Source organism: Astyanax mexicanus, chromosome 6 (assembly GCF_023375975.1).
Source record: "Astyanax mexicanus isolate ESR-SI-001 chromosome 6, AstMex3_surface, whole genome shotgun sequence".
Taxonomy (NCBI): Eukaryota; Metazoa; Chordata; class Actinopteri; order Characiformes; family Acestrorhamphidae; genus Astyanax; species Astyanax mexicanus.
Window position 1 is genome coordinate 5,976,635 of NC_064413.1, and position 25,796 is coordinate 6,002,430.

The following is a 25,796-nucleotide window of genomic DNA, read 5'->3' on the forward strand; positions in this document are numbered from 1 at the left end:
CATGGGGCTGGAATTGTGAAAGAGTTCAGGGTTCAGGGAGCATGAGATCATCATTTATCATTTTCACACATGGATTGAGAGAGAGAGTTCACCACAGAGTGCAGATCTTAACCTCATTGAGAATCTTTGGGATGTGCTGGATGGTGAAGAGCTGCTTTGTGCAGCGGTCAGACTCTACCATCATCAATGCTGCTGCTGCAAGATCTTGGTGAAAAATGAATCCAGCAACACTGGATTGAAATAAATCTTGTGACGTTGTAGACGTAGTTTATTGAAACAAAGCCACTGTGAATGTGTGCAGTAATCAAAGATAAAGGTAGTTCAAGGAAATATTAGAGTGTGTGACCTTTTTTTTTGGGGGGCAATCTTTTTTTTTTGGCCTGGCAGTGTACTGTTGCTAGCCTACCTGCTGCTAAATTACACCATTTGTATAAGATATGTAGGCCTTAATTATCCAGGGTCCGAAAAAATTCATAACTTACTGCTGTGTTGTTTTCTCTTTTTTACTCTTTCTTTCTCTCCTTTCTCTTTCTCTCTAGTAGGAGAGATGTTGATGCATTAATCTGTGAGCACTAGTTGTCTGGGGTCCCAGGTCAGCTCGGGACCCTAGGCAATTGATTGCAATTGATTTGCTTGTTGCAATTGCCCGGATGCATGCAATAATAATAATAAAAATAATGTATTCTTTTCTTCACGCAGGTGTTTGTTCAGGCGAGAATCTGATATTACCCAGCAAGCTACAAAATGCGACTCAGGAAACCGCACTGTTTAAACCCATCAAACTTCCAACTGATACATTCAATGATTACATCTGGAGATTTGGAACTGTAATAATAGTTAACGTAGTTGGCACCTCAAATGCAATAGCGGCTGCATACAGAAACAGAATCAGTCTGGATATGAACACACTTTCTATCGAGCTCAGGAATCTGACTCTGAGTGACTCTGGAGAATACGTTCTGAGTATAAACGGAGATAAAGGCTCCTACACAGGAACTACTAGACTGGAGGTGTTCGGTGAGTAAACTAAAATGTATTGTTTTGCAGTTCTGCAACCAGGCTTCATTCTTTTAAAATTTATATTTTGGAAATGCTTTCATGCAACTGATTAGATTTAGCAGTGAAGCCTGGAAAGTGAAGAAGTCCTAAAGCACACACATACAGTCCTTTACATTCACAGTCAATATTATTTTTTTAATAAAAAGAACTAATAAATTGTAATATTTGAAAATGAGAACATCCATACGCAGCATTTTCAATTCTCCATGACAACATCTCGGCGCTGGTGTATGTTAGAGATTGACTCAACTCCTCCTTTCGACCCTGGGGAGGCCTGTTCTGAGAGAATGTTCTGAAAAACTGCTGTATAAGCAGGGCCACCATGCTTTTTTTTTCAGATTTAGGGTGTTAGCAAACTTCTATTAGCCTAATTCATCTATATGGAGAGCAATAGTTTTATTACTCCTATCCTCAGAGAGCTATTTGCCACGAGGCGCCATGTTAAATATCCAGTAACCAGTATGAGAGAATTGCACCACAAAAGAAAAAGAAATAAAACAGTAACTCTCACCTCTCACTATACTAATACTAGTACTAGAGCCATTTAGGCAAGTAACAGCTAATTGTTACTATTTTAATGTGAATTAAAACACATTTTTTACTGTTTAAAGGCTTAATATGAAATATAAAATATTACACACAGGCTTCCAATGCAATGGAAATAAAAATATTTTAGGTTGGATTTATTTGGTGTAAAGATTTTATAGTATAACATTAGAGTCCCCTTTTCTTTGCATTACAGACAGAAAACCTTTTTTTCCATCAGCAGCAGTGTAGACTTTCAGGTTTAATTCAAAAGCTTAAACAAAAATATCCATTTAAAAGGTTTAGGAATTACATCCATTTTTCTACAAACCTCCTCATTTTACCATAAAGAAATGTTCATCTTTTGTCTCCTATTCCTATTTTAATGTCAAACCCAAATGCTTGCAGTCTACAATTACAACTACAAATACAGGATTCTAAATATAAAAGCAAAATAAAGAGTAGTGTATATACACTGCCTGGGCAAAAAAAAAAAAGTTGCCACCAAAAAAAGGTTACACACTCTAATATTTAGTTTAACCGCCTTTAGCTTTGATTGCAGCACATATTTACTGTGAAATTGTTTCAGTAAGCTTCTGAAATTTCACAAGATTTATTTCAATCCAGAGTTGCTGGATTAATTTTTCACCAAGATCTTGCAGCAGCATTGATGATGGTAGAGTCTGACCACTGCACAAAGCAGCTCTTCTCCATCCAGCACATCCCAAAGATTCTCAATGAGGTTAAGATCTGGACTCTGTGGTGAACTCTCTCTCTCAATCCATGTGTGAAAATGATGATCTCATGCTCTTGGATTTTGGAATATGGCCGTGCCATCAGGGAAGAAAAAATCCATTAAAGAATAACCTGTTCTATATTTAGTATATTCAGGTAGAGTCAGCTGACCTCATTCTTTCAGCACATACTGTTGCTGAACCTAAACCTGCAGACCAACTGCAGCATCAACCCCACATCATTTACTTAGTGGCGACTTAGGTGTCAACTTTTTTTTTTTGTCCAAGCTGTGTATGATAATAAATATACCACAGTTAGTCCCGGCCCTGCAATGTGATTGGCTGAGAGGCAGGTAACCTAGCAATGATGCAGCACTTACAAACCAAATACACACCAAATGCAATGTCATTATACACCACTAGAAAGGAGTCTCCTAAGTCTCTGCACGGATCATCTTCATACTACTTCAGGCTACATATGTCTGCTATGTTCTTGCTGGAGTGGGGGGGTGTGGCGTGTGCAGGTGTGATGGATCACAGTATAAACCAATAGGGAGTCGGAATGGTATATGTTTTTACTTCTCTACATCCAATCACAATTAGATTCACTGATCGATCTGGATGGAGAGATTTATCTGGATAGGGGTTTTTATTGAGCGATGAGAAGCCTGAACTTTCTACTCCTTACATTTTACAAATAGCCTCGTTACTCCTATTTCATTTCAGCTTGTTTTCAATTGAAATTAATTTCTCAGGGGGATGTCTGTGAAAAAAATCACATTCTACTCAGTGACAAACCTTTTGTATCCGGACTGCAATTGAAAAAACAGGAAGACCAGTGGGTTTTTTTAGATTTCTTGGTCACATGACATCGTGCTCAAATAGTCATTAGATGCAGCCCTACTTTGATAGTGAATATAAGCCCCTATAGTGCTGTAAGTTCAGGTTTGATTAGTGGGTTATCTTCCTGACTGCTGTATTCTTGTTTAACCTCCAGAGCCAGTGACCAGCGTTACCATCATACCAAATACGACAGAGCTGATTGAGTTCAACAGCACTGTCAGACTCGTTTGCTCCGCCTCTGGCTCCGCCCTCTCGTTCGTATGGTTGAACGGCAGCTCAGAGATAACCGAAGGAGAGCGAGTCGTGCTGAGCGACAGTAACAAGACTCTGACCGTATCCAACGTGAACAGGCACGAGGGAGGGCCGTACACATGTGAAGCGTCCAACGCCATCAGCAGAGCCAAGAGTGAACCTCAGACCCTCAGCGTTAACTGTGAGTTCCTTCTGATCATGTGACCGTGTGTAGTAGATCAGACTGTAGATAGACTGATGTCTGATTGCTCCATCAGTGGCTCTAAAGCTGACTGAATATATGGACTGTTCTGTTGCAGATGGTCCAGACATTGCTTACGTTAGAGCCGTCCCTTCAGGACCCATCTACAGCTCTGGGTCTGAAGTCATCCTGACCTGCTCAGCCGAGTCCAGTCCCGCTGCTGAGTATCAGTGGGCTCTGGATGGATCAGTGCTGAGTGATGAGGGTGAAAAGCTCACACTTACCAACATTCAGACCACTGACAATGGCAGCTACACCTGCATAGCCCACAACACCAAGACCCTGAGATACTCCACCTCTCAGACCATCAACATCACTGTAGTGGGTGAGTTATAGAGGCACTGCTGGGTAGATAAGCTCCAAAGAGGAACTGTGCAAAGAGAATTGATTGTGTTGGTGCTTAGTGTTTAAATACACAGGCTTTAGCCAAAGACAGTGAGTGGCCAGATGTTTAAATTGGAACTAACCCATAATGTGCTAATTGAAAGAAACTACACTCATATACTCATCTATTTATTGGCCTATTTTCATGCACAAGGCGCACCAGAGTATAAGGTGCTGTATGTGACACTAGTAAGGAACAGGGGTGTCACCATGTTTTCCCTCTAATTTAGCAGGTCTCGCTGAATAAAGTAAACAAGTTAAGTAAACAAAATTCTTAAAAAAAAATCTTTCTGGATGTTAATCTACACAGATTTCTTTCCTGAAAACTGGTTATTTGGGTGAGTAAAGTGCTTCCGTTTATTTACAGTAAGCTTAGATTTGCAGATTTACAGTAAGGCTAGGGCCAGCAGCATTAGCATTACCAGCTAGACACCAGCACTAGCTGAGGTTAGCGGCTATTGCCGCCCAACAGCGCTACACTAAGGAACCCTGAGTGTTCTGGTCAGCCAGGGCGATATTAGCTAGCAGTTCATCCCACGTAGCTTGTAAACAGGCAGGCTACAGTCCGATATATTCCCCTCTGAACATTGAAAGAGCCAACTAGCACTTAAAATAAGTTATTTGCAATCTGAAAACTTTCATTCATCTTTTAATGTCAAGCCTAAATGTTTGGAGTCTACAACAGAAATAAAGGGATTCTAAATATAAAAGGGGGAATAAAAGAGACTGTATATATCTAGTGTAAAATATGTTTCAGGCATTGTTTTTTTCTTTCATTATTGTTACAGAAAGAATATCTGGAGCGAGACTTATTGGTCCATTAGATTTGATCATGGAAGGAAACTCCACTACTCTAACCTGCGAGGGGAACGGGACGGTGTTCAGCGTAGAATGGATGAAGGATAATAAAACTCTTTCTCCCAGTAGTAGCATCATCTTCTCCTCAGGTAACAGATCAGTTACCATCAGTCCAATCAGAAGAGCCGACCGCGGTGATTACCAGTGTACTCTCATCAACCCTGTTAGCTCTGGTTCTGCAGCCTACAGAATGACCGTAATCTGTGAGTACAATACACACACACACACACACACACCTGCTGATTCACGTTTAGGCCTGATTAAACAGCTCAACACCTTGTTTCTCTGTGTTTTATACTCTGTGTTCCAGTTGGACCCGACAGTATTCGGGTTGACGGGCGGAGTGAAGTGGAGGAGGAGGGATATGTGAATTTATCCTGCATTGCTGATTCTGAACCAGTACCTCTTTATAAATGGGAGTTTAATGGAACAAAGACTGAAGTGACTTCAAAGACATTTATAGTAAATCCAGCGAAGGTCTCAGACAGTGGAAATTACACCTGCATCGCCCGGAATAACATCACCAAACTTGAGGCGATAGCGTCACGCATTTTGGTAGTTCAAGGTAAACTGTGATTTACTTTATTTTACTGAAGGGATTCTCACTCACTGAGAGTGGGAGTTGGTAAATAATAAATTATTATTTAATTTTATTATGGGAGAAAATCTATACGAACCACCCTGGCTCAACGTGAAAACATAATTTCCCCCTAATAAGTTGGTTGTTCCACCCTTGGCAGCAACAACTGCAATCAAGCATTTGTGATAACTGCTAATGAGTCTTTCACACCTCTTCTTTACAGAATTGGCTTAATTCAGAGACATTAGATCAGGGGTCGGCAATTAAGTTTGGCTGTGGGCCCGTATTTTCCAAGCCATTACGTGGCGGGCCACAAAGATAAAATTCTGTTTTGTAAAATGAAGTGTAATGGGATAGAGGGCTACAGACTAGTAGCTCTCCAGCCCAGAGCGTTGTTGAACCCAATTACAGAACAGTTGATCTCAAAGCAGGTAAACCCAAGAAGAAAGGAAAAATAAATAAATAAACACACCGCTTCTCACGTGGGATCGAATCCGTGTTGTCAGTGCCTTGATCCAATACACTACTGCTGTCCCGGCTAGTAAATTGGAACATTGCCGGAAAAATGCCCTTATAATGAGTTAGGGAACCCAAGAATGGGCAGAAATATGAGAACAAGTGGAAACTAAAGTCACGCCGAGTTTGACATTGAGACAGGGGAGGAATGTACTTAAAATCTTCCCAGAGAAGCTTTTTATCAATACATTTTTTTATTATCGTTTATTATAATTCAAACAACCTAATAGGCCAGATGTTTCATGCTTGCGGGCCACATCTGGCCCGTGATCCACCTATTGCCAACCCCTGCATTAGAGGATTTTCCAGCATGACAATGACACAAAAAAGCCCTGTAATGTTATGATGCAAATGCGCAAAAGTCAGAGCACACCTGGCTCTTAAAGGGAATGACTATTGGTGCACTAACTGGTTTATTTTATGTTAAACCCAAAACACACCTATGAATATTTAATTGAATTCATATTCATGTTGCATTGATATGGAAGTTTTGATTTTCCTTTTTTTACCTGCATATGAGGAGTTTTCTCGTATTTATTTAATTCTTAATAATATTCAGCAGTGAAGAATCTGCAGCCTAAAAATGTCTACTGTCTGGTGGACACTGATTAGATTGAGATCTTTTGACTTCTTAGTTTCTCATCGGACCAAATGTTTGATAAGTGCTAATCAGGGTTTAAAAGAGGTAGTTAAAAGCTTAAAAATGTCACAGCTAAAGAATACTGCACTCTTTACTTACATCATATCTGATCTGCTGCGTTTAGAAAAGGGATCTGAAGCTGGAGGGCCTCTGTCTGCTGGAGCTATAGCTGGGATCGTCATTGGGGTTTTAGTAGGTGTTGCTGGAGCTGCTGGTTTGATTGTCTACTTTCTGAAATTTAACGGAGGGTAAGTACACCCTGACTTCACTTCCTAATGCACTGTTCAGAAGCAACGGTTACAGATGTTCACAGAAGTTCTAGTTCATTCGTTCCTCTGTTTTCTGATTGAGGAACATAGCATAATTGTCAGTTCCTAGTTCAATTTGCAGTTTTTCAAATAAAAAAAAAATAAAAATAAAAATAAAAGCAATGGCAGTATTAATTGGTCACATTGTAACTAAAGCTAGCAACCTAGCTAACCTTAGCGACAAGCTAGCCAAAACAATAATGCTAGTGATGAGCTAGTTAACCTTAGCGACAAGCTAGCCAAAATAATAATGCTAGAGATGAGCTAGCTAACTTTAGCGACAAGCTAGCCAAAATAATAATGCTAGAGATGAGCTAGCTAAAATTAGCGATGAGCTAAATACACACTAATGTTACCGGGAGGAGAACTAAAGCCAGTGTTAAGCTAGGTAACCATAGAGATTAGCTGTTTGAGGGCAAATAGTGGTTGTTTTTACATTTTATACTAAAAATAAATGAAATTTGAATTCAATTTTTTTTTTTTAATTTTAATTTGGTCTCAGTCTTGGTCTTGGAGCTAGCTAACCTTAGCGACGAGCTAAATACACACTAATGTAAGCAGGAGGAAAACTAAAGCTAGCAATCAGCTAGCTAACCTTAGCGATGAGCTAAATAACACGCGTTACCGGGAGGAGAACTAAAGCTAGAGAAGAACTAGCTAACCTTAGCGACGAGCTAAATACACACTATTACCAGGAGGAGAACTAAAGCCAACAATGAGCTAGCTAACCTTAGCGACGAGCTAAATACACACTAATGTTACCAGGAGGAGAACTAAAAGGTAGAGATGAGCTAGCTTACCTTAGTGACAAGCTAAATACACACTAATGTTACCAGGAGGAGAGCTAAATCTAGCAATGAGCTAGCTAACCTAAGTGACAAGCTAAATACATACTAATGTTACTGGGAGGAGAACTAAAGCTAGCGATGAGCTAGTCTTAAGCTAGCTAACCTTAGAGAGCTGTTGGAGGGCAAATTGTGATACACACCGGGATAAATACACAATAATGTTACCGGGAGGAGAACTAAAGCTAGCAATGAGCTAGCTAACCTTAGCAACGAGCTAAATACATACTAATGTTATCAGGAGGAGAACTAAAGCTAGCGATGAGCTAGCTAACCTTAGCGACAAGCTTAATACACACTAATGTTAACAGGAGGAGAACTAAAAGGTAGAGATGAGCTAGCTAACCTTAGCGACGAGCTAAATACACACTAATGTTACCAGGAGGAGAATTAAAGCTAGTGATGAGCTAGCTAACCTTAGCGACGAGTTAAATACATACTAATGTTACTGGGAGGAGAACTAAAGCTAGCGATGAGCTAGTGTTAAGCTAGCTAACCTTAGAGATTAGCTGTTGGAGGGCAAATTGTGATACACACCGGGATAAATACACACTAATGTTACCGGGAGGAGAACTAAAGCTAGCAATGAGCTAGCTAACCTTAGCAATGAGCTAAATACATACTAATGTTATCAGGAGGAGAACTAAAGCTAGCGATGAGCTAGCTAACCTTAGCGACAAGCTTAATACACACTAATGTTAACAGGAGGAGAACTAAAAGGTAGAGATGAGCTAGCTAACCTTAGCGACGAGCTAAATACACACTAATGTTACCAGGAGGAGAATTAAAGCTAGTGATGAGCTAGCTAACCTTAGCGACGAGTTAAATACATACTAATGTTACTGGGAGGAGAACTAAAGCTAGCGATGAGCTAGTGTTAAGCTAGCTAACCTTAGAGATTAGCTGTTGGAGGGCAAATTGTGATACACACCGGGATAAATACACACTAATGTTACCGGGAGGAGAACTAAAGCTAGCAATGAGCTAGCTAACCTTAGCAATGAGCTAAATACATACTAATGTTATCAGGAGGAGAACTAAAGCTAGCGATGAGCTAGCTAACCTTAGCGACAAGCTTAATACACACTAATGTTAACAGGAGGAGAACTAAAAGGTAGAGATGAGCTAGCTAACCTTAGCGACGAGCTAAATACACACTAATGTTACCAGGAGGAGAATTAAAGCTAGTGATGAGCTAGCTAACCTTAGCGACGAGTTAAATACATACTAATGTTACTGGGAGGAGAACTAAAGCTAGCGATGAGCTAGTGTTAAGCTAGCTAACCTTAGAGAGCTGTTGGAGGGCAAATTGTGATACACACCGGGATAAATACACACTAATGTTACCGGGAGGAGAACTAAAGCTAGCAATGAGCTAGCTAACCTTAGCAACAAGCTAAATACACACTAATGTTACCAGAAGGAGAACTAAAGCTAGCGATGAGCTAGCTTACCTTAGCGATGAGTAATAATATTAGAATAAACAATGTGAATAAATAATAATAATAATAATAATAATAATAATAATAATAATAATAAATCAAGTGTCGTTTAAACAGCAAAATAATGTTATAAAATACAGCTAATGGGTCCAGGCAATTATTAGGTTTGCCTGTCTTCTTGCAACGAGCCTGAATGATCTGATAACATTTTATAACAACAGACCCAAATAAATAGCAATGAATGCTTCATTAATGACATTCATTTAACATAATGTTACCAATTATAAAGTCAATATTTTTTAAAAAGGCTTGTCATAATAAAGTGTACTAGTACTTGTTCCTTCCTCTGATACGTTTTCAGAGTAGCTATTTTTTAGGTGGAAATAAGGCCAATGCCAGTTGTTTTGGCGGTGGTTAATTATTTACACAAGATCTATTTCTTTTTTACACTTCCTGCTTATGTACATTACCTCTGGTTAATTATTTCCTCCTACCCTCTACACTAGATCAGGTACAATTAGGTGAGGAAAGCATTTTCAGTTTCTGTTACAACCAACCTGCACTGTCTTAGACATTTATTTTTATTTCCAACCTAATATCAAAAGTGACCTAATGCTTCAAGCCTATTTCTGCCACTTAATGCCAGAAATTGCATACCCAAATTATAAAGCCTTCAAAGTTTCATTAGAAAATACTTAAAATATATTGAAATTAATCTCCAGTGGTCAAAATATGATAAAAACAGCAAAAAAAAAACTAAACCCTTTATAAACTTTAATTTTAACATCTAGATTTTAAAGCATATGAATTGAACATTTCTTGTCCACAAATATTTTCTGCTATTGAAGCTTGTCACATACAACAGCCAGCTTTTGTTTTGGGGAATACAACCTTTAAAAAAATAAAAAATAACTAATTTTACTAATTTACTAATTACTTTTATTAAGAGAAATAATAAAATTAATAAAATATAATTTATTGTCTTACAGGCAAAAGTCCAGTCCAGACTCCAGAGAAGGTAAGTGTATAGAGCAAATTTGGACCATATATGTCCCATATACACACATAAAAAAATAAACATTTGTAGTAAAATTCTTAATAAGTAAGTAATAATCCTAGACTCTATGAGGAGAGCTTTGAAGATGTTTTATTGAACACACTTATTTCTGTATGATAGTTATTATATGTACAGTTAGGTTCAAAAATATTAGGACAGTGACATGATCTTCATGGTTTGGGATCTGAAGGCCACAACACTGGATTTGAAATGAAACAAATGGTATTTAATTCAAATATCATATGAAGCTTTTTTTCTACAAAGCTTCTCATTTAAGGGGCAAATCTATTTTATAAAACCCACAACATGCAGTCAAAGTTGCTGTATATATAACTGAAACAGATTAGCCTTAAAAAAGAAGAAATCCATTAGAGAGATGTTGGGAAATGTTGGGACTGGCCAAATCAACAGTTTTGGTACATTCTGGTAAAAAAAAGAGTGCAGTGGTGAGTTCAGGAACTGAAAAAGCTCTGGTCATCTATGGAAGACAACAGTAGGGGATAATAACAGGATCCTTTCCATGGTAAAAAAAAAAACAACAACAAAAAAAAAACATTACAACTTCCACTTAAGTGAAGAACACTTTCAAGGAAGTATGTGTATCACCAGTATCAAAGTCTACCATATAGAGAAGACTGAATGAGGGCAACAAGCTGTAAATCATTAGTAGAAAGACCAGATTAGACTCTGTCACATCTAAAACGTCTAAAGAAGCTAACTAGCTTCTTTGGACTGGTGAAACTAAGACAACCTGTATCAGAATGAAGGGGAGGAGGAAGTATGGAGACAGCTTGTAACGGCTCATCCCAAAGCTCACCATATCCTCTGTAAAACATGGTGGTGGCAGTATGATGTCATGGCCATATGATGTCATGGTTATAGGGATTTACTTTCTGCTCAGATTCAACCAAATGCAGCGAGGTTGATTGGACTGAGCTTAACAGTACAGATGAACAATGACCCAAAACATACTGCAAAAGCAACCCAGGAGTTTTTTTAAGGAAAAAAAGTCGAATATTCTGCAATAGTTAAGTTAATCACCAGATCTGAACCTGATCAAGCACTATTTTACTCACTTAATATAACCTTAAAGACAGAAAGTGGGGCTCATATGGATGGAAACTGAGCTAGAAAACAACATGGGCATGTCATCTGGTATATTAATGCTTTACGTTCAGTTCACAGCAGCACGCGGCTTAGCTGGATTCGTAAAACATATTTTATGACACATTTATGGTAAACTCACCTCTTATTTTCCTGTTAACTAATTTGTATATTTCTTTGATTACACAGCTACAAACGGAGACAACACCGTGAGTCCCTCTATATTTGTATATTTTATTATTAAATTACCATTTCAGCACGGGCCTGGAAAGTCAAGGACGGCAAGCATTTGCATGAAAATACACACATCATCAAAAAAGCACCCAGAAGTGTTGGATTGTAATGCTATTCAAAAGCAACATAAAGGTTACAAGGAACAGTAAATGATTAAACATTTAGACTGATATGGGTTCATTTCCAATGAGCTACACATACATAAGTACTATTGTATAAAGTGGACTATTGGATAAAGTGTTGATAGTGTGTCCAAAAGCATCCCACATACTTGGCATACAGTGGCTTGCAAAGGGTTCACACCCCTTAAACGTTTTCTTTTTTTTTGTTACCTTACAACCACAAACTTACATTTATGTTATAGAGATTTTATTTGATAAACCAACGCAAAGTTTTATTTTATAAAAATAAAAATCTGAAAAGTGTGATGTGTATTCAGTGTAATCAAAAGTATTCAGCCCCCTTTACTCTGAACCCCCTAAATAAAATCCAGTGCAGTCAGTTGCCTTCAGAAGTCACTAAATAAGTTACTAGAGTCCATCTGTGTGTAATTTAGTGTCAGTAAAAATACACCTGTTCTGTATCGACCTCAGTGGTTTGTTAGAGATCGAGATCATTAGTAAACAAACAGCATCATGACCAAGACCAAGGAACTCACCAGACAGATCATCCCAAAGAGCACTGTGGAAAAAGTATTCTACAACTGTTTATACAAACCTACCAAGACATGGCCATGGTCCAGCCAAACCAACAGATCGAGCTCGGAGAGCACTAGTCAGAGAAGCAGCCAATGGTCCCATGGTCACTCTGGAGGAGCTGCAGAAATCCATAGCTCAGGTAAGAGAATCTATAAGTGAACTGCTGTTTGCATTTTGAAGATGTTGTGGTCAGATGAGACCAATGTTAAACACTTTGGCCTAAATTCAAAGCTTTTATCCATGTGTGGTGGAAAAGTAACACTGCTCATCACCCTGAACACACCATCCCCACTGTGAAACATGGTGGTGGCAGCATCATGCTGTGGAGATGCTTTTCTTCAGCGTGGACAGAGTTGGGAAGCTGGTTAGAGTTGATGAGAAGATGGATGGAGCCAAACACAATCCTGGAAGAAAACCTGCTGGAGGCTGCAAAAGACTTGAGACTCGAGACCAGCAAGACAATGACCCCAAACATACAGCCAGAGCTACAGTGGAATGGTTTAGATCAAAGAATATTCATGTGTTAGAATGGCCCAGTCTTAAATCGTATTGAGCTTCCGTGGCAAGACGTGAAAATTGCTGTTCACAGATGCTCTCCGTCTAACCTGGCTGAGCTTGAGCTGTTTTTGTAAAGAAGAATTGGACAAAAATCTCAGTCTCTAGATGCACAAAGCTGTTAGAGACAAACCCTAAAACACTTACAGCTGTAATTGCAGAAAAAAGTGGATCTACTTTTTTAAGTATTGGTATAGGGAGGCTGAAGACTTTTGCACATCACAGGTTTAATATTTTTATTTGATAAAAATTTTGAAAATCATGTATCATTTTTGTTCAACTTTAAAATTCTGTGCTACTTTGTGTTGGTCTATCACTTAAAATCTCAACAGTAAAATACATTTAATTTGTGGGTTTACGGTAACAAAATGTGAAAAAGTTCAAGGGGTATGAATACTTTTGCAAGCCACTGTAGATCCAGTTCAAATATTCAAATATTCACTATTACAGACACTACAGTTTACAGTGGTTTTTGCTTCCTTAGGGGTTATACTATGAAAACATGAATGAGCTGCAGAATAATCAGCCTCGTCTTCCACCTCCTCGTCTTCCTCCTCGTGAAGCTCATGAGCAGGTAAATATCTTAACGTAATTTACGCTAATTAAAGAAAATGATTGTTATTTAATTGACAAAATATTAGATTTAAAGCTTATTTTATTGTGAATAAATTTATAAAACCTAAAAAATAATGCATCATTCAATATCAATAATTATTTTTCAAGAATTTTGACCTCCACAGACAAATTATTTGCTCAAGAGACTCACAAGTCAGATCAGTCCTATTCCTTAAGGAATGTATACTTAATCTTATCACGTGTATAAAAAAAAACAACAACACCTGACCAAAGAGCTGTTAAAGAACATCTAGGAGAGAAATTTGTAGATCTACACAAAACTGAAGTGTGCTACAAGACCATCAGCATGAACCTTGGTGTGTAAGAGCCAAAATTATTGGTGTTATAATTCAAAAATCTAAGACATACAAAATAACAGTGAATTGACCTAGCTTTGTTAATGATCTCAAGGTAGCTGGGAGCACTGTCTCCAAGAAAAACATTAGTAACACACTTCACTGCTCCTTATATGACCTCAGCAACAGATTTGGTTTCTCTACTAAGGATAGAGAAAGATTTATCCTGCATTGAGTTGTAGATTAATAGGGCCATGTACCATAGAATCTTAAATGAGAACCTCCTGGCCTCAAGCAGAACACAAAAAAGGGGTCTTCTAGCATGACAATGACCCAATACCTATAGCCAAGTTCCTCAAGAAACCTTTAGGATTTAGAGATTTTCTGCAAAGAGGAGCCTCCTAAGATCTACAAGAGAGGTCTGTCATCTGTGATTACCAACAGGGGTTTGTCCAACAAGTACTAATTTACGTTTTGTTTGAGGATCAAATACTATTTCGTTTAAACAAATAAAAATAATTTATAATCTTTTTTTCTGATTTTTTTGTCTCTCTCTGTTAAAATAAACCTACCATAAAATTATAGACTTTTCATGTCTTTATATGGGGATAAACTTGCAAAATCAGCAGGGGATCAAATAATTATTTCTGTATATCTACTTTTTATAAATAGCTATTTATCTAATACTCAGTTATCAGGTTTTATGACTTGAGCTACAAGTTACCATTCTTTTCTCTTAGGACGCAGAATATGAAAATATTAAACATTAGCCCAGAATTGCTTCTTCTACACAAGGTATATGACATCATCAGGTGAGCAGCTCTATTTCATGCTTTAAATCATATCACAATATGGTGCTTTGCCAGAAGTTAAAGCTCTGAAATATCACTGAAACCGAACCATTCATCATTTTGATTGAGATTTAATAGAAATTAAATCAAAATGCCCAAATGCAATCTTCCCATAATTCCTCAATGCAGTGCACAATATGTACAGCTCCAAACACAATTAAGAGACCACTTCAAAATGATCAGTTTCTCTGATTTCACTATTTATAGGTTCATGTTTGAGTAAAATGAACATTGTTGTTCAATTTTATAAACGACTAACTACATTTATCCCAAATTCCAAATAAAGATATTCTCATTTAAAGCATTTATTACAGAAAATGAAATGTGGTCAGAATAACAGAAGAGCTTTCACGCCTTAATTATAATGCAAAGAAAACAAGTTCATATTCATAAAGTTTTAAGAGTTCAGAAATCAATATTTGGTGGAATAATCCTGTTTTCTACCACATTTTTCATTATGCATCTTGGCATCATGTTCTCCTCCACCAGTCTTACACACTGCTTTTGGATAACTTTATGCTGCTTTACTCCTGGTGCAAAGATTCAATTGATAGAGATTTTCAATTTGTTAAAATTAAAGAACCTTATTATTTTTAGGTTGTCTTTTATTTTTTTTTCCAGAGTTGTTTGTTTTAATTTAGTGAACCATGTTTGAGACAGTCATACCGCAAGTTTGTAATGTACATATGAATAATGTGATTATACTCTATGTGTATTAATATTAATTTTGCTAATGTCTGCTCTACAGAGATCCTGTTTTACAGAAGAAATCACTCCACCACTTATTTGATTGTTGGATCAGTGCTGAAATGCTGGTCATGTACGAGATTTTTATGTTTATTATTCACTAGGGTTTTTATTCAGGCACTTTGCTTACTGTCAAGTGACATATCTGGGATTAAAGGAGAAAAATGCATTATTGTGGAAGGTTATAATATTCTCCTGATCTGCTGTCATTTCAAACCAGTTGTAGATTTCCATACTGCTCTGTTTTACATGTATTTGTTAGTGTTTTATAGTTTTAATAATGACAATGACGTGTATACTGTATGTATGTATATATATATATATATGTTTATTTACAGTGCTTTTATACCTGATCAAAAACAATGCTAATTTAATGTGTATTCAAAATGAACCTTTGAAATTTTGAGTCAATTTTGTACAATTTCAAGAACACTGTCCCAACTATTAAACCATACCTGTCAAGTCTCCCGTTTTGGCCGGGAAACTACCGTATTTTAATCCACGTTCCCACCGTCCTCCCGTATTAGTACTTTCCCGTAAATTTCCCGTATTATATTGAAATTTAAAAAACTTTATTATTAAGGATACGGGGCACTGACCGCGGTGTGCCTCTAAACCAATCGTGGTGCCGGTTCAAGGAGAAAGTCCCGCCTTTCAGAAGAAACAGCCAATCAGCGGAGCGCAGAGGAGGGTCAGTGTGGGAAAGACCCAAACTGAACTGATCAGAGGTGGAGTGATCAAAAGAAAGAAGTATCAATTAAAGATTAGCAATTGTGTAGGCCCCTTAGGACTAATTTTTGCTGTCCTTTTAGTAAAACCTCATAATACTATTTTTAGGTCACCAACAGTCATTTTGCAGAATTTGTGCACCCTTTGTTCCATTTAAAGGGTTATTAATTTGGCTGTATTAAAAGAATGACATATGTAGGAATGTCCACAACATTTCGGTGTCAACAGAGGTAGACCTATCAGATTCTGATAATCTAATTGTAGTGTGTAAGTGGTTCACATGTGGTTATTTTAGATTTTTTGTAAACCTGTCTTAAAATGTAAGGGATACTGAACCTCGGTTGGGCTGGTGGGACGGCTTTAAGCGGACGGATGAAAATATCCCTTATTTTTAAATCCAAAACTTGACAGGTATGTATTAAACATGGTGGCAGTAGACATGACTCTGTATGTAAGCCTTCACTTCAGTTTTTTACTCTTGCAACTGTATTCCACAAAATATTTCTCGAAAATGGTGAATAAACAAGTTTAAAAATCATGAAACATATTTTAACGTGTTTTAATCAACATTTTTTGTTCTATCTATCTGTTGAACTATGTAACATTCTGAAAACGCAGACCTTTCTTCTACTAAAAAATAAATTACATCTGTTTTTATGTTAAATCCACTGTATTTTGTAAACATTATGTTATGTATAGACCACTATTTAAAGTCTTATTAAAGAAGAAAATCAATACGTTATCAAATTAAACCACTGATGTCTTTAAAAACACTTTACTAGTATATATTAATTCAATATATTATTAAACTTATGTAGGCAAAATAAAATAAAAAAAATTACTTGTACATAGACCAGAATTTAGACTCAAAGAATTACCAAATAACATCACTTACGTTTTGAAGAACACTTGTTATATTATTCATAATGTATGTTTCAGGGAATACATGTTAATCCACAGGGGAGAAACTGAAACACTTGTCATTTTAGTGTGGGAGGTTTCATGGCTAAACTGCACCAGTAAGATCAGAGTGTGTTGGTTGAATTAGCAGGGTAGGAACACAGTTTTGCTCAAAATATTGCAATGCACACTATAACATTATGGGTGACATACCAGAGTTCAAAAGAGGACAAATTGTTGGTGCACGTCTTGCTGGAACATCTGTGACCAAGACAGCAAGTCTTTGTGATGTATCAAGAGCCACGGTATCCAGGGTAATGTCAGCATACCACCAAGAAGGACCAACCACATCCAACAGGATTAACTGTGGACGCTGTAAGAGGAAGCTGTCTGAAAGGGATGTGCGGGTGCTAACCGGATTGTATCCAAAAAACATAAAACCACGGCTGATCAAATCACGCAGAATTCAATGTGCACCTCAACTCTCCTGTTTCCACCAGAACTGTCCGTCACCACAATAAATTATTGTGGTCTAAAACCAGGTGTTTCAGTTTCATTGTCCAACCCCTGTATGTCTCCAAATCAAAACATTTCTGACATCACAAACCAATATTTAATTAAAGTTGTTGATTTGTATAAAACCACATGGACAAGGGATTACATGTGCAAATCTATGTAACTCAGTTCAAAAATGTGAAACTCATATAGATGTATTACACACAGGATGATCTATTTTAAGTGTTTATCTCTTTTATTGTTGATGATTATGGCTCACAGCCAATGAAAACCCAAAAATCAGTATCTCAGAAAAGTAGAACATAATATAAGACCAATTGGTACTTTTGGCAGTGTGCCAAACCCTGCTGGCAAATGAAATCCGCATATTATTTAAAAGTTGTCAGTAGCAGAGGGAAGCATGAAGTGCTGTAAGATTTTGTGGGAAAACAAAACTGCACTGACTTTAGACTTGATATAACACCAACTTGATATATCTCTCCAAACCATCACTGATTGGTGGAAACTTCACACTAGACCTCGAGCAGTTTGGACTGTGTGTCTCTCCACTCTTCCTCCAGAATCTGCTCCCTTGATTTACAAATGAAATGTAAAATTTACTGATGATCAGTGATGGTTTGGAGAGACATGCCATCTGCTGGTATTGATGGGCATCAAAGTTGGCGTCAAAGGAAAAGCTGCTACTTTAAAGAATACCAATAACAGTTAATGAGTCTTTCACATCTCTGTGGAGGAATTTTGTTCCACTCTTCTTTACAGAAACGCTCTAGCTTTAATTCAGAAACATTGGAGTGTTTTCAAACATGCACCGCCTGTTTAATATCATCCACAGCATTTTAATCAGACTTTGATTAGACCACTCCAAAACCTTCATTTGTTTTTTTTTTGTTCAAGCCATTTAGAGCTGGATTTGTTTGTGTGTTTTGGATCATTGTCCTGCTGCAGAACCCAAGTACATCTGAGCTTGAGGTCACAAACTGATAGAGAGACATTCTCCTTCAGGATTTTCTGGTAAACAGCTGAACTCCTGGTTCCATCTATTACAGCAAGTTGTCCAAACCCTGAGGCAGCATAGCAGCCGCAGGTCATTACACTACCACCACCATGTTTTACATTCAGTATGATGTTCTTTTTCTGAAATTATGTGTTAGATTTATGCCAGATGTAAAAAAAAAAATGTTCTACTTTTGCCTCATCACTACAAAGATGTTTGTTTGCAATTACTTTTCACACAGGGACAGGTTTCAAATCATCATTTTAAAACGGCGTTTTATATTTACTCAGGTTATATTTGTCTGATATAAAAGTTTGTTTGATAATCAGAAAATTGTAAGTATGAAATAAAAGCAAAAACAAAAGAAAAATCTACAGCACTGTTTTATATGCAGTTGTTTTTATAACTGAACTAGAGTAAAGAAAGAAAAATAAAAATAATTTATGGTGTAATAATGTTGACTGTTGTTTTAATAATTAATTCTTTTTTTTTTCTTTTAAATTCAAAATGTGCGCTGCCAATCAGTTTAGCTCAGATTAAAAAAAGTTCAAAGCCATTTGTTTCCATATTGAGTTTATGTAACTCATTATGTTCTTACATTTTATATCCAAACTAACAGGACATTTTCCCCATGAATGCCTGCCTGTTTTATATCAGCATTATATTAGAATTATATTTTTAATAAATGGCATGCTATTAATACTGTAATTGTGTGATACAGTGAGTGTGTATCAGAATCCTCGGTCAGTAGAGGGAGCTATCTGACAAATGAATGAACCAGTTTTAAGAATCATCTTCAGCAAAAATCATCATCGGTTGTTTTAATTTAAATGCATCCCTTTTATGTTTCTTTCATGGTGTCATTTTAATTCGTTTTTTTAATTAATCGATTATTCTGAATTGATATTGTTGTGTTTTAAATGTGCTGTATAAATAACTAATTCCTAAATATACAATTTACTATGTATACTCTCAACAACATACACACTAAGAAAAGTAAGTACAGATTTGTACCTAAAACGGTACAAAGCTTGTCGCTGGGGCTGTACCTTATATTGAGGTACAAAGAAGTACCTTTCAGTGAAAGTCCTTTTTTGCACCCATGGTTTTTGTGCCAGTAAAGATTATAAAGATTATAAACATTATCATCAACTAAATATGGCTTAAAAACTTGATGATCCAAAATTGTCTGGCTTTCAAATAAAAAATGTGCAATTTAAATATATATTGTTTATTAGTGCAGTGATACAGAATACTGAATGTACCCTTTGGCTGCAGGTTAAATGGTACAAATTTGTACTCATTGCTGTTTGGAATTTAATTTTGTACTTCAGAGGGATCAAATCTGTAACCCTGTAAAGACCAATATTGTACCTTTGAGGGTACAATTATGAAGAGTGTAGCTTGTTTTTTAGAGTGTACAGCAAAATACACGAGACACAAAAAAGGAAAAGAAAAAAAAAAGAAAAAAGTACTATCTGAAAGGATTTTATTATAGGCTATGTTTACGTTACAAGCCTCATTGCTCAAATCATTTTTTTTGCTTAGATCTGATTTGGCTATCTTGACAGGTCACATTTCCAAAGTAAGTGATCTATATCTGTGTGTAATGTGAACGAATCTGTCCCTGAAATCACATGCGCAATGAAAGGCAATGAAAGATGAAATGGATGTGTTAGCATTAAGACATTAGAACGAGATAGTCTTTAATGAGTGGGAACAAGATAATTAAGGTGTGGGAATGAGATACTAATGTGTGGGAACAAGATAATTAAGGCGTCGGAATGAGATCATTAAGGCATGGTCACGACCATAGACTGTGTATAGCTGGACAGAGCATCATCGCTCAAAAGTGAAGCCACCACAGGTCAGGCGCCCCCTGCTGTTCGGTTGCAGAAAGCTGTGTAACCCCACCCATCCCCATAGGTTTCAATGGGAAAACAGAACAACTTTCAATCACGTTTTTTTCTAATATACTGTAATTCTACCTCCTTTATTTAAATGCAGCAGCTAGTGTAACCTCTGCTTATATTGTCATTTTTTTATATCCCTACAGAACTCGTTTTTAAAAACGTTATTCAGCTCTATTCAAAAAAGGTGTGGGTATTGTAAAAGGGCTCTGCTCCGCTCCGTTCTGCAGCCTGTGACCTCGAGGTAGCCCTCAGGGGCGGGGTTATTTAAATGAGTAGGCTGTCTCTCCACAGTCTTTCTCCCTCCTCTGGTCTCTACTGCGCTCTACAGACTCGGGTATCAGGATCTCCAACATGGCGGAAGATTTTGGCTTGATTTTCACTGAATGAATGGGAACAGAGACACGACGTCCATCTTTTTTACAGTCTCTGGTCACGACTTACTAAGCCATGGGTACAAGTTAATTAAATCATAGCCATTAAGGTGTGGCCAAAAGGTCCTTTTGTTTCACAGCTAACAAAAGCAAGCAGCTCTCAGGGGTTGTGCTCAATATGACTGCGTAAGGAAGGTCAACGGGTCTGCATACTGTCTGCGTCTGAGCCAATCAGCTTTTATTATTATTTAAGTGTCTTTTACTTAGAATTATTCCATGTCTCCAAAAGAGACTCCAAAATATCACCATAATTCATACAGAGATAAAAATCAAAAGAGAACAGTTCACTCTCCATTTTACTACTAAAGATTATTCTTGGATTAAAGGAGCTTTGATGTAATATTCAGCTTCTTCATTAGCATTAATTTACAAAAAATAAAAAAAAACTTTATTATCCTCCGGCTAGATTTAATTAACTTGTTCCCATGCCTTAATAAGTTCCCACGCCTCAATGATCTCATTCCCACAACTTAATTATCTTGTTCTCACGCATTAGTACCTTGTTTCCACGCCTTAATTATTAATGATTAAAGATATTCTGGTTTGTTTGACACCTTTTTTCTCACATTTTCCAGAAAAAACAAACAAAAAAAAAAAACATCTTGATGTCCCCAGGACTTCGGGTAATTATTTTTTTGATTGATGTGACCAAAATGTAACTTTTTGGAGTGTGGTGTGTGTCCCGTTACATCTGGCGTAAATCTAACACATAATTTAAAATAAAAGAACATCCTACTGAAGGTAAAACATGGTGGTGGTAGTGTGATGGTCTGGCGCTGATTTGCTGCTTCAGGGTCTGGACAACTTGCTGTAATACTGTAGATGGAAACAGAAGTCTTCAGTTTACCAGACAATACTGAAGATTGAGAATATCTGGCCATCAGTTTGTGACCTCAAGCTCAGGTGTACTTGGGTTCTGCAACAGGACAATGATCCAAAACACACAAACAAAAAGTCCATGGCTTAAAAAAAAACTAAATGACGGTTTTGGAGTGGTTTATTCAAAGTCTGATTGAGATACTGTGGATGATCTTAAACAGGACGTTTATGCAGGAAAATCCTCCAATAAGTCTGAATTAAAACAATTTTGTAAAGAAACATAATTCCTCCACAGAGATGAGAAAGACTCGCTGCAAACACTTTTTCACATACATTCAGGGTGATATATTTACTCAGGTTATATTTGTCTGATATTTAAGTTTGTTTGATAAAAAAAGCAAAAACAAAAGAAATGTTTCTGTTTGGAAAAATCCAATTTTACATAAAACAGACTTTAATTAATTTGATCTTAAACTAATTGTGGGATTACAGTGTACAAGTGTGAAGCGCACAATTGGGACGCAGCCTGAATCATCAGAAGGGGCGTGGCCTTTCTCAGAAATGAGATATGAGATAACATATTTACAGCACAGTCATCTCATCATCGTCGTTTAATCGTTTTGATTTCACTTTAAAATCACTATATGTAAAGCATCTTCTGCAGGGCTAAGTCGATTGGCCAGAGTCTATCACGTGATGAGCTGAGAGGGGTGGAGTTGAGGTAGTGAGGATTAGTTGGGACACTTGAGTGTTAGAGGTGTGTGTGAGAGAAAGAGTGTGTGTGTGTCTGATCTGCAGTTTTTACTTTTGCTTTTAACTTTTAAGTATATATTTATATACATATCACCGTGCTCATCATACAGAGAGCACGCGCTCAACCTGACTTTAATCAGCGCGAGCTCGCGTCACAGATCGCAGGTCGCACCGGGAGATTAACACACCTGACCGCGAGAGGAGAGCGCGCGCCCGTCGAGGAGCGTCTCTGAGCCCTGATGATGGCAGCTCGCGCGCTGTGCTGCGCTTTGATGCTGCTGCTGTGTGGAGGTAAGAACTTCTCTATTTACAGCATTTTAAAAAAGCGTGCTGTAAAAAAAACGCTGTATTTACCTCTTACAGATTTCTTTAGTTTTTGCTTTTTTATTATTCGTGCATTTTTCAGATTATCAAAAAAAAAAATTTAATATCATAGAGATAAAAAGATAATCTAAATAAATATAAAAAGCAGTTTTTAAATAATGATTTCATTTTTAAGGGACAATATTTATATCCAAACCAATCTAGCCCTGTGTGAAAAAGTTTTTACCCCCTAATACTAACAACTGCAATCAAGCTTTACTGATAACTGGCAACAAGTCTTTCACATCTCTGTGGAGGTCCGCTCTTATAGAATTGTTTTAATTCAGCCACATTGGAGGATTTTCCAGCGTGAACGTCCTTTTTAAGATCACCCACAGTATCTCAATCAGCCTTTGACTAGGACACTTCAAAAACCTTCATTTAGTCTTTTGTTTTGTTGTTGAACCATTCCAACGTAGACTTGCTGTTTGCTTCTTGTGCCTTGGGTCATTGTCCTGCTGTAGAGCCCAAGTACGCCTGAGCTTAAGGTCACAAAATGACGGACAGAAATTTGCCTTCAGGATTTTCTGGTAAACAGCAGAATTCCTGGTTCCATCAATTACAGCAAGTTGTCCAGGTCCTAAAGCAGCAAAGCATGCCTGACTTTCACTATGATGTTTTTTTTTCTGAAATTACGTGTCAAATTTACGCCAGATTTACGCCTGTTATGGCAGAAATTCCACTTTTGTCTCGTCAGACCAAAGATGTTTGTTGGCAATTAGTTTTTCACATAGGACCATTTTTTTTTTTTTGAGCCATTTCGACGTAGACTTGCTGTTTGCTTTGTGTACTTTGGCTCATTGTCCTGCTGCAGAGCCCAAGTATGCCTGAGCTTAAAGTCATAAACTGATGGACAGACATTCTCCTTCAGGATTTTCTGATAGAGAGTACAATTCATTGTACAATTCACAGTCCACATAATTTTTTCACAAAGTCCTGGGAATCATCAAAATGTTTTTTTGGCAAAAATGAGAATAGGCCGTTGTGTTCTTTTTGGTCAGCAGTGTTTTTTTGCCTTGGAACATGAATGTATTCTCATAAATACCATTTTGCCCCGTCTCCTTCTTTTTATTATTCAATCATTATCACTGACCTATCAGTGAGACTTGCTCACCACAGCATGATAGCGAATACATAGGGTTCACTGCAAGGTTCAAATCATTAATAGAAAGCCCAGATTAAACTTTATAAAAAACAATCCAAAGAAGCCAGCCCAGTTCTGGATCAGCGTTCTTTGGACAGATGAAACTAAGATCAACCTGTACTTCAAAGATGGGAAGAGAGAAGTATAGAGAAGGCTTCAGCACTTCCTCTGTAAAACATGGTGATGGATGCATGGCCGTACATGGCTTGTTTATTGAAGATGTGACACAAGACAGAAGCAGAAGGATGGATTCTGTACAAAGTGTACAGAGATGTACCTTCTGTTCAGATTCAACCAATTATTTTGGAGCCCCTGAAACGAGGAGCTTTGTAGAAAGATGGTTGTAGTTGCTAATTATTATTGAATTACACTGGAAAGTTTACTCTTCAATTGCATATCAGTTGTTTCATTTCAAATCCCGTGTTCTGCTTTGCAAAACCCAAATGTTGCTGTGTTTTACCCTGACCTTCTACAGAATAGGAACTAGACTAGGAATAAATTGTTCTGCTAACTTCATTAATTTCCCTAATATATTATTTTCTTCACACAGGTGTTTGTTCAGGCGAGAATCTGATATTACCCAGCAAGCTGCAAAATGCGACTCAGGAAACTGCACTGTTTAAACCCATCAAACTTCCAACTGAAACATTCATGGGTTACACCTGGAATTTTGGAAGCGTATTAGTTATTACCATAGTTGGCACCTCAAATTTAACATCGGCTACATACAGAAACAGAATCAGTCTGGATAAGACGACTCTGGCTTTGGAGCTCAGGAATCTGACTCTGAGTGACTCTGGAGAATACGTTCTGAGTATAATCGGAGATAAAGTCACCTACACAGCGACTACTAGACTGGAGGTGTTCGGTGAGTAAACTGAACTGAACTGTTTTTTTTTTTTTTTACAGTTCTGCAACTTGTTTTTATTCATTTTTTTCATTTAACACTATATTCTTTAATCATCATCAGTGTATAATCGTAATTATTTATTGCTCTGTTATCTGCACTTTATACATGCCACAAGACAACAAGTAACAACTAGGGGTGTGCCATAATGTATGATACACAATAATATCACCAACATTCTTGAATATCGTGGACGATATTATACCCTGAAATATCGTGCTATATCACTCACCCTTAATTATCACATCAGGGTTCTACTTTTTGCTGTTTTTAGCAAAAGAAAAATTCACACTGTTCTCATTTCCCATTAAACTCTACTAGAGACAGATAGAGATTATATCTGTCCAGTATTATTTATTTTACTTTAATCCTGGATAAATAAATTGAGATATTTGGAGTGCATTATTATTAGTATCATGACATTCTGGATCATTGACTTTGACAATCTTGTATTTTTTTGTAATATCTCAGTAAGGGGTGTGTCGTATCATATCGTATGCAATAATAACCTTAATTTTCATTTGGTTGCAGTAGTGTATTCTTGAAATATTTTTTTGTTCAGTGTTTTATCATATCGCCAAGCGTATTGGAACCTACTGACACCATGCCTAATCCCAGACACTCACTAGAGGTAGCCTCCAAAATCTAGTAGAAGACCTTCCCTAGTGAGTAGAGACAGCAAACCCCAACAGAAGCAACAAAAGCATACTTTTTTTTTTTTAATATCCTGGATATAAGAATGAACAAAGAATAAGCAGGTTTACTGGTGATTTTGTCCGTAGCATTTTGCAGTAAATGCTGTGGTGAGCAGTGTTAATTAGGACATTTTAGTCATTTTAGTCATATATAGATCTTTCAAATCCAGCAATTCCAAATAAAGATATTCTCATTTAGAGCATTTATTACAGAAAATTTAATTTGGTCAAAATTACGGAAAAGAGCT

At 37.1% G+C, this 25,796-nt stretch overlaps 1 protein-coding gene and 1 long non-coding RNA gene across 2 annotated transcripts in view; one reads left to right on the top strand and one right to left on the bottom strand.

Annotated features, from left to right (window-relative positions):
* Positions 1 to 25,796, top strand: part of LOC103025185 (carcinoembryonic antigen-related cell adhesion molecule 5) — a 40,154-nt gene that overhangs the window by 2,298 nt on the left and 12,060 nt on the right. Inside the window, exons 2-9 of the mRNA XM_049480498.1 lie at positions 700 to 1,017; positions 3,316 to 3,594; positions 3,713 to 3,979; positions 4,827 to 5,099; positions 5,207 to 5,461; positions 6,757 to 6,880; positions 10,217 to 10,245; positions 24,497 to 24,814. Coding sequence (XP_049336455.1) covers positions 700 to 1,017; positions 3,316 to 3,594; positions 3,713 to 3,979; positions 4,827 to 5,099; positions 5,207 to 5,461; positions 6,757 to 6,880; positions 10,217 to 10,245; positions 24,497 to 24,814 — 1,863 coding nt within the window. The remainder of the gene's footprint in view (positions 1 to 699; positions 1,018 to 3,315; positions 3,595 to 3,712; positions 3,980 to 4,826; positions 5,100 to 5,206; positions 5,462 to 6,756; positions 6,881 to 10,216; positions 10,246 to 24,496; positions 24,815 to 25,796) is intronic.
* Positions 10,159 to 10,843, bottom strand: LOC125802351 (uncharacterized). The gene is made up of 2 exons (XR_007439393.1): positions 10,591 to 10,843; positions 10,159 to 10,548 (listed from the first exon to the last, which is right to left on the bottom strand). It is a non-coding gene; the product is annotated as an uncharacterized LOC125802351 (long non-coding RNA).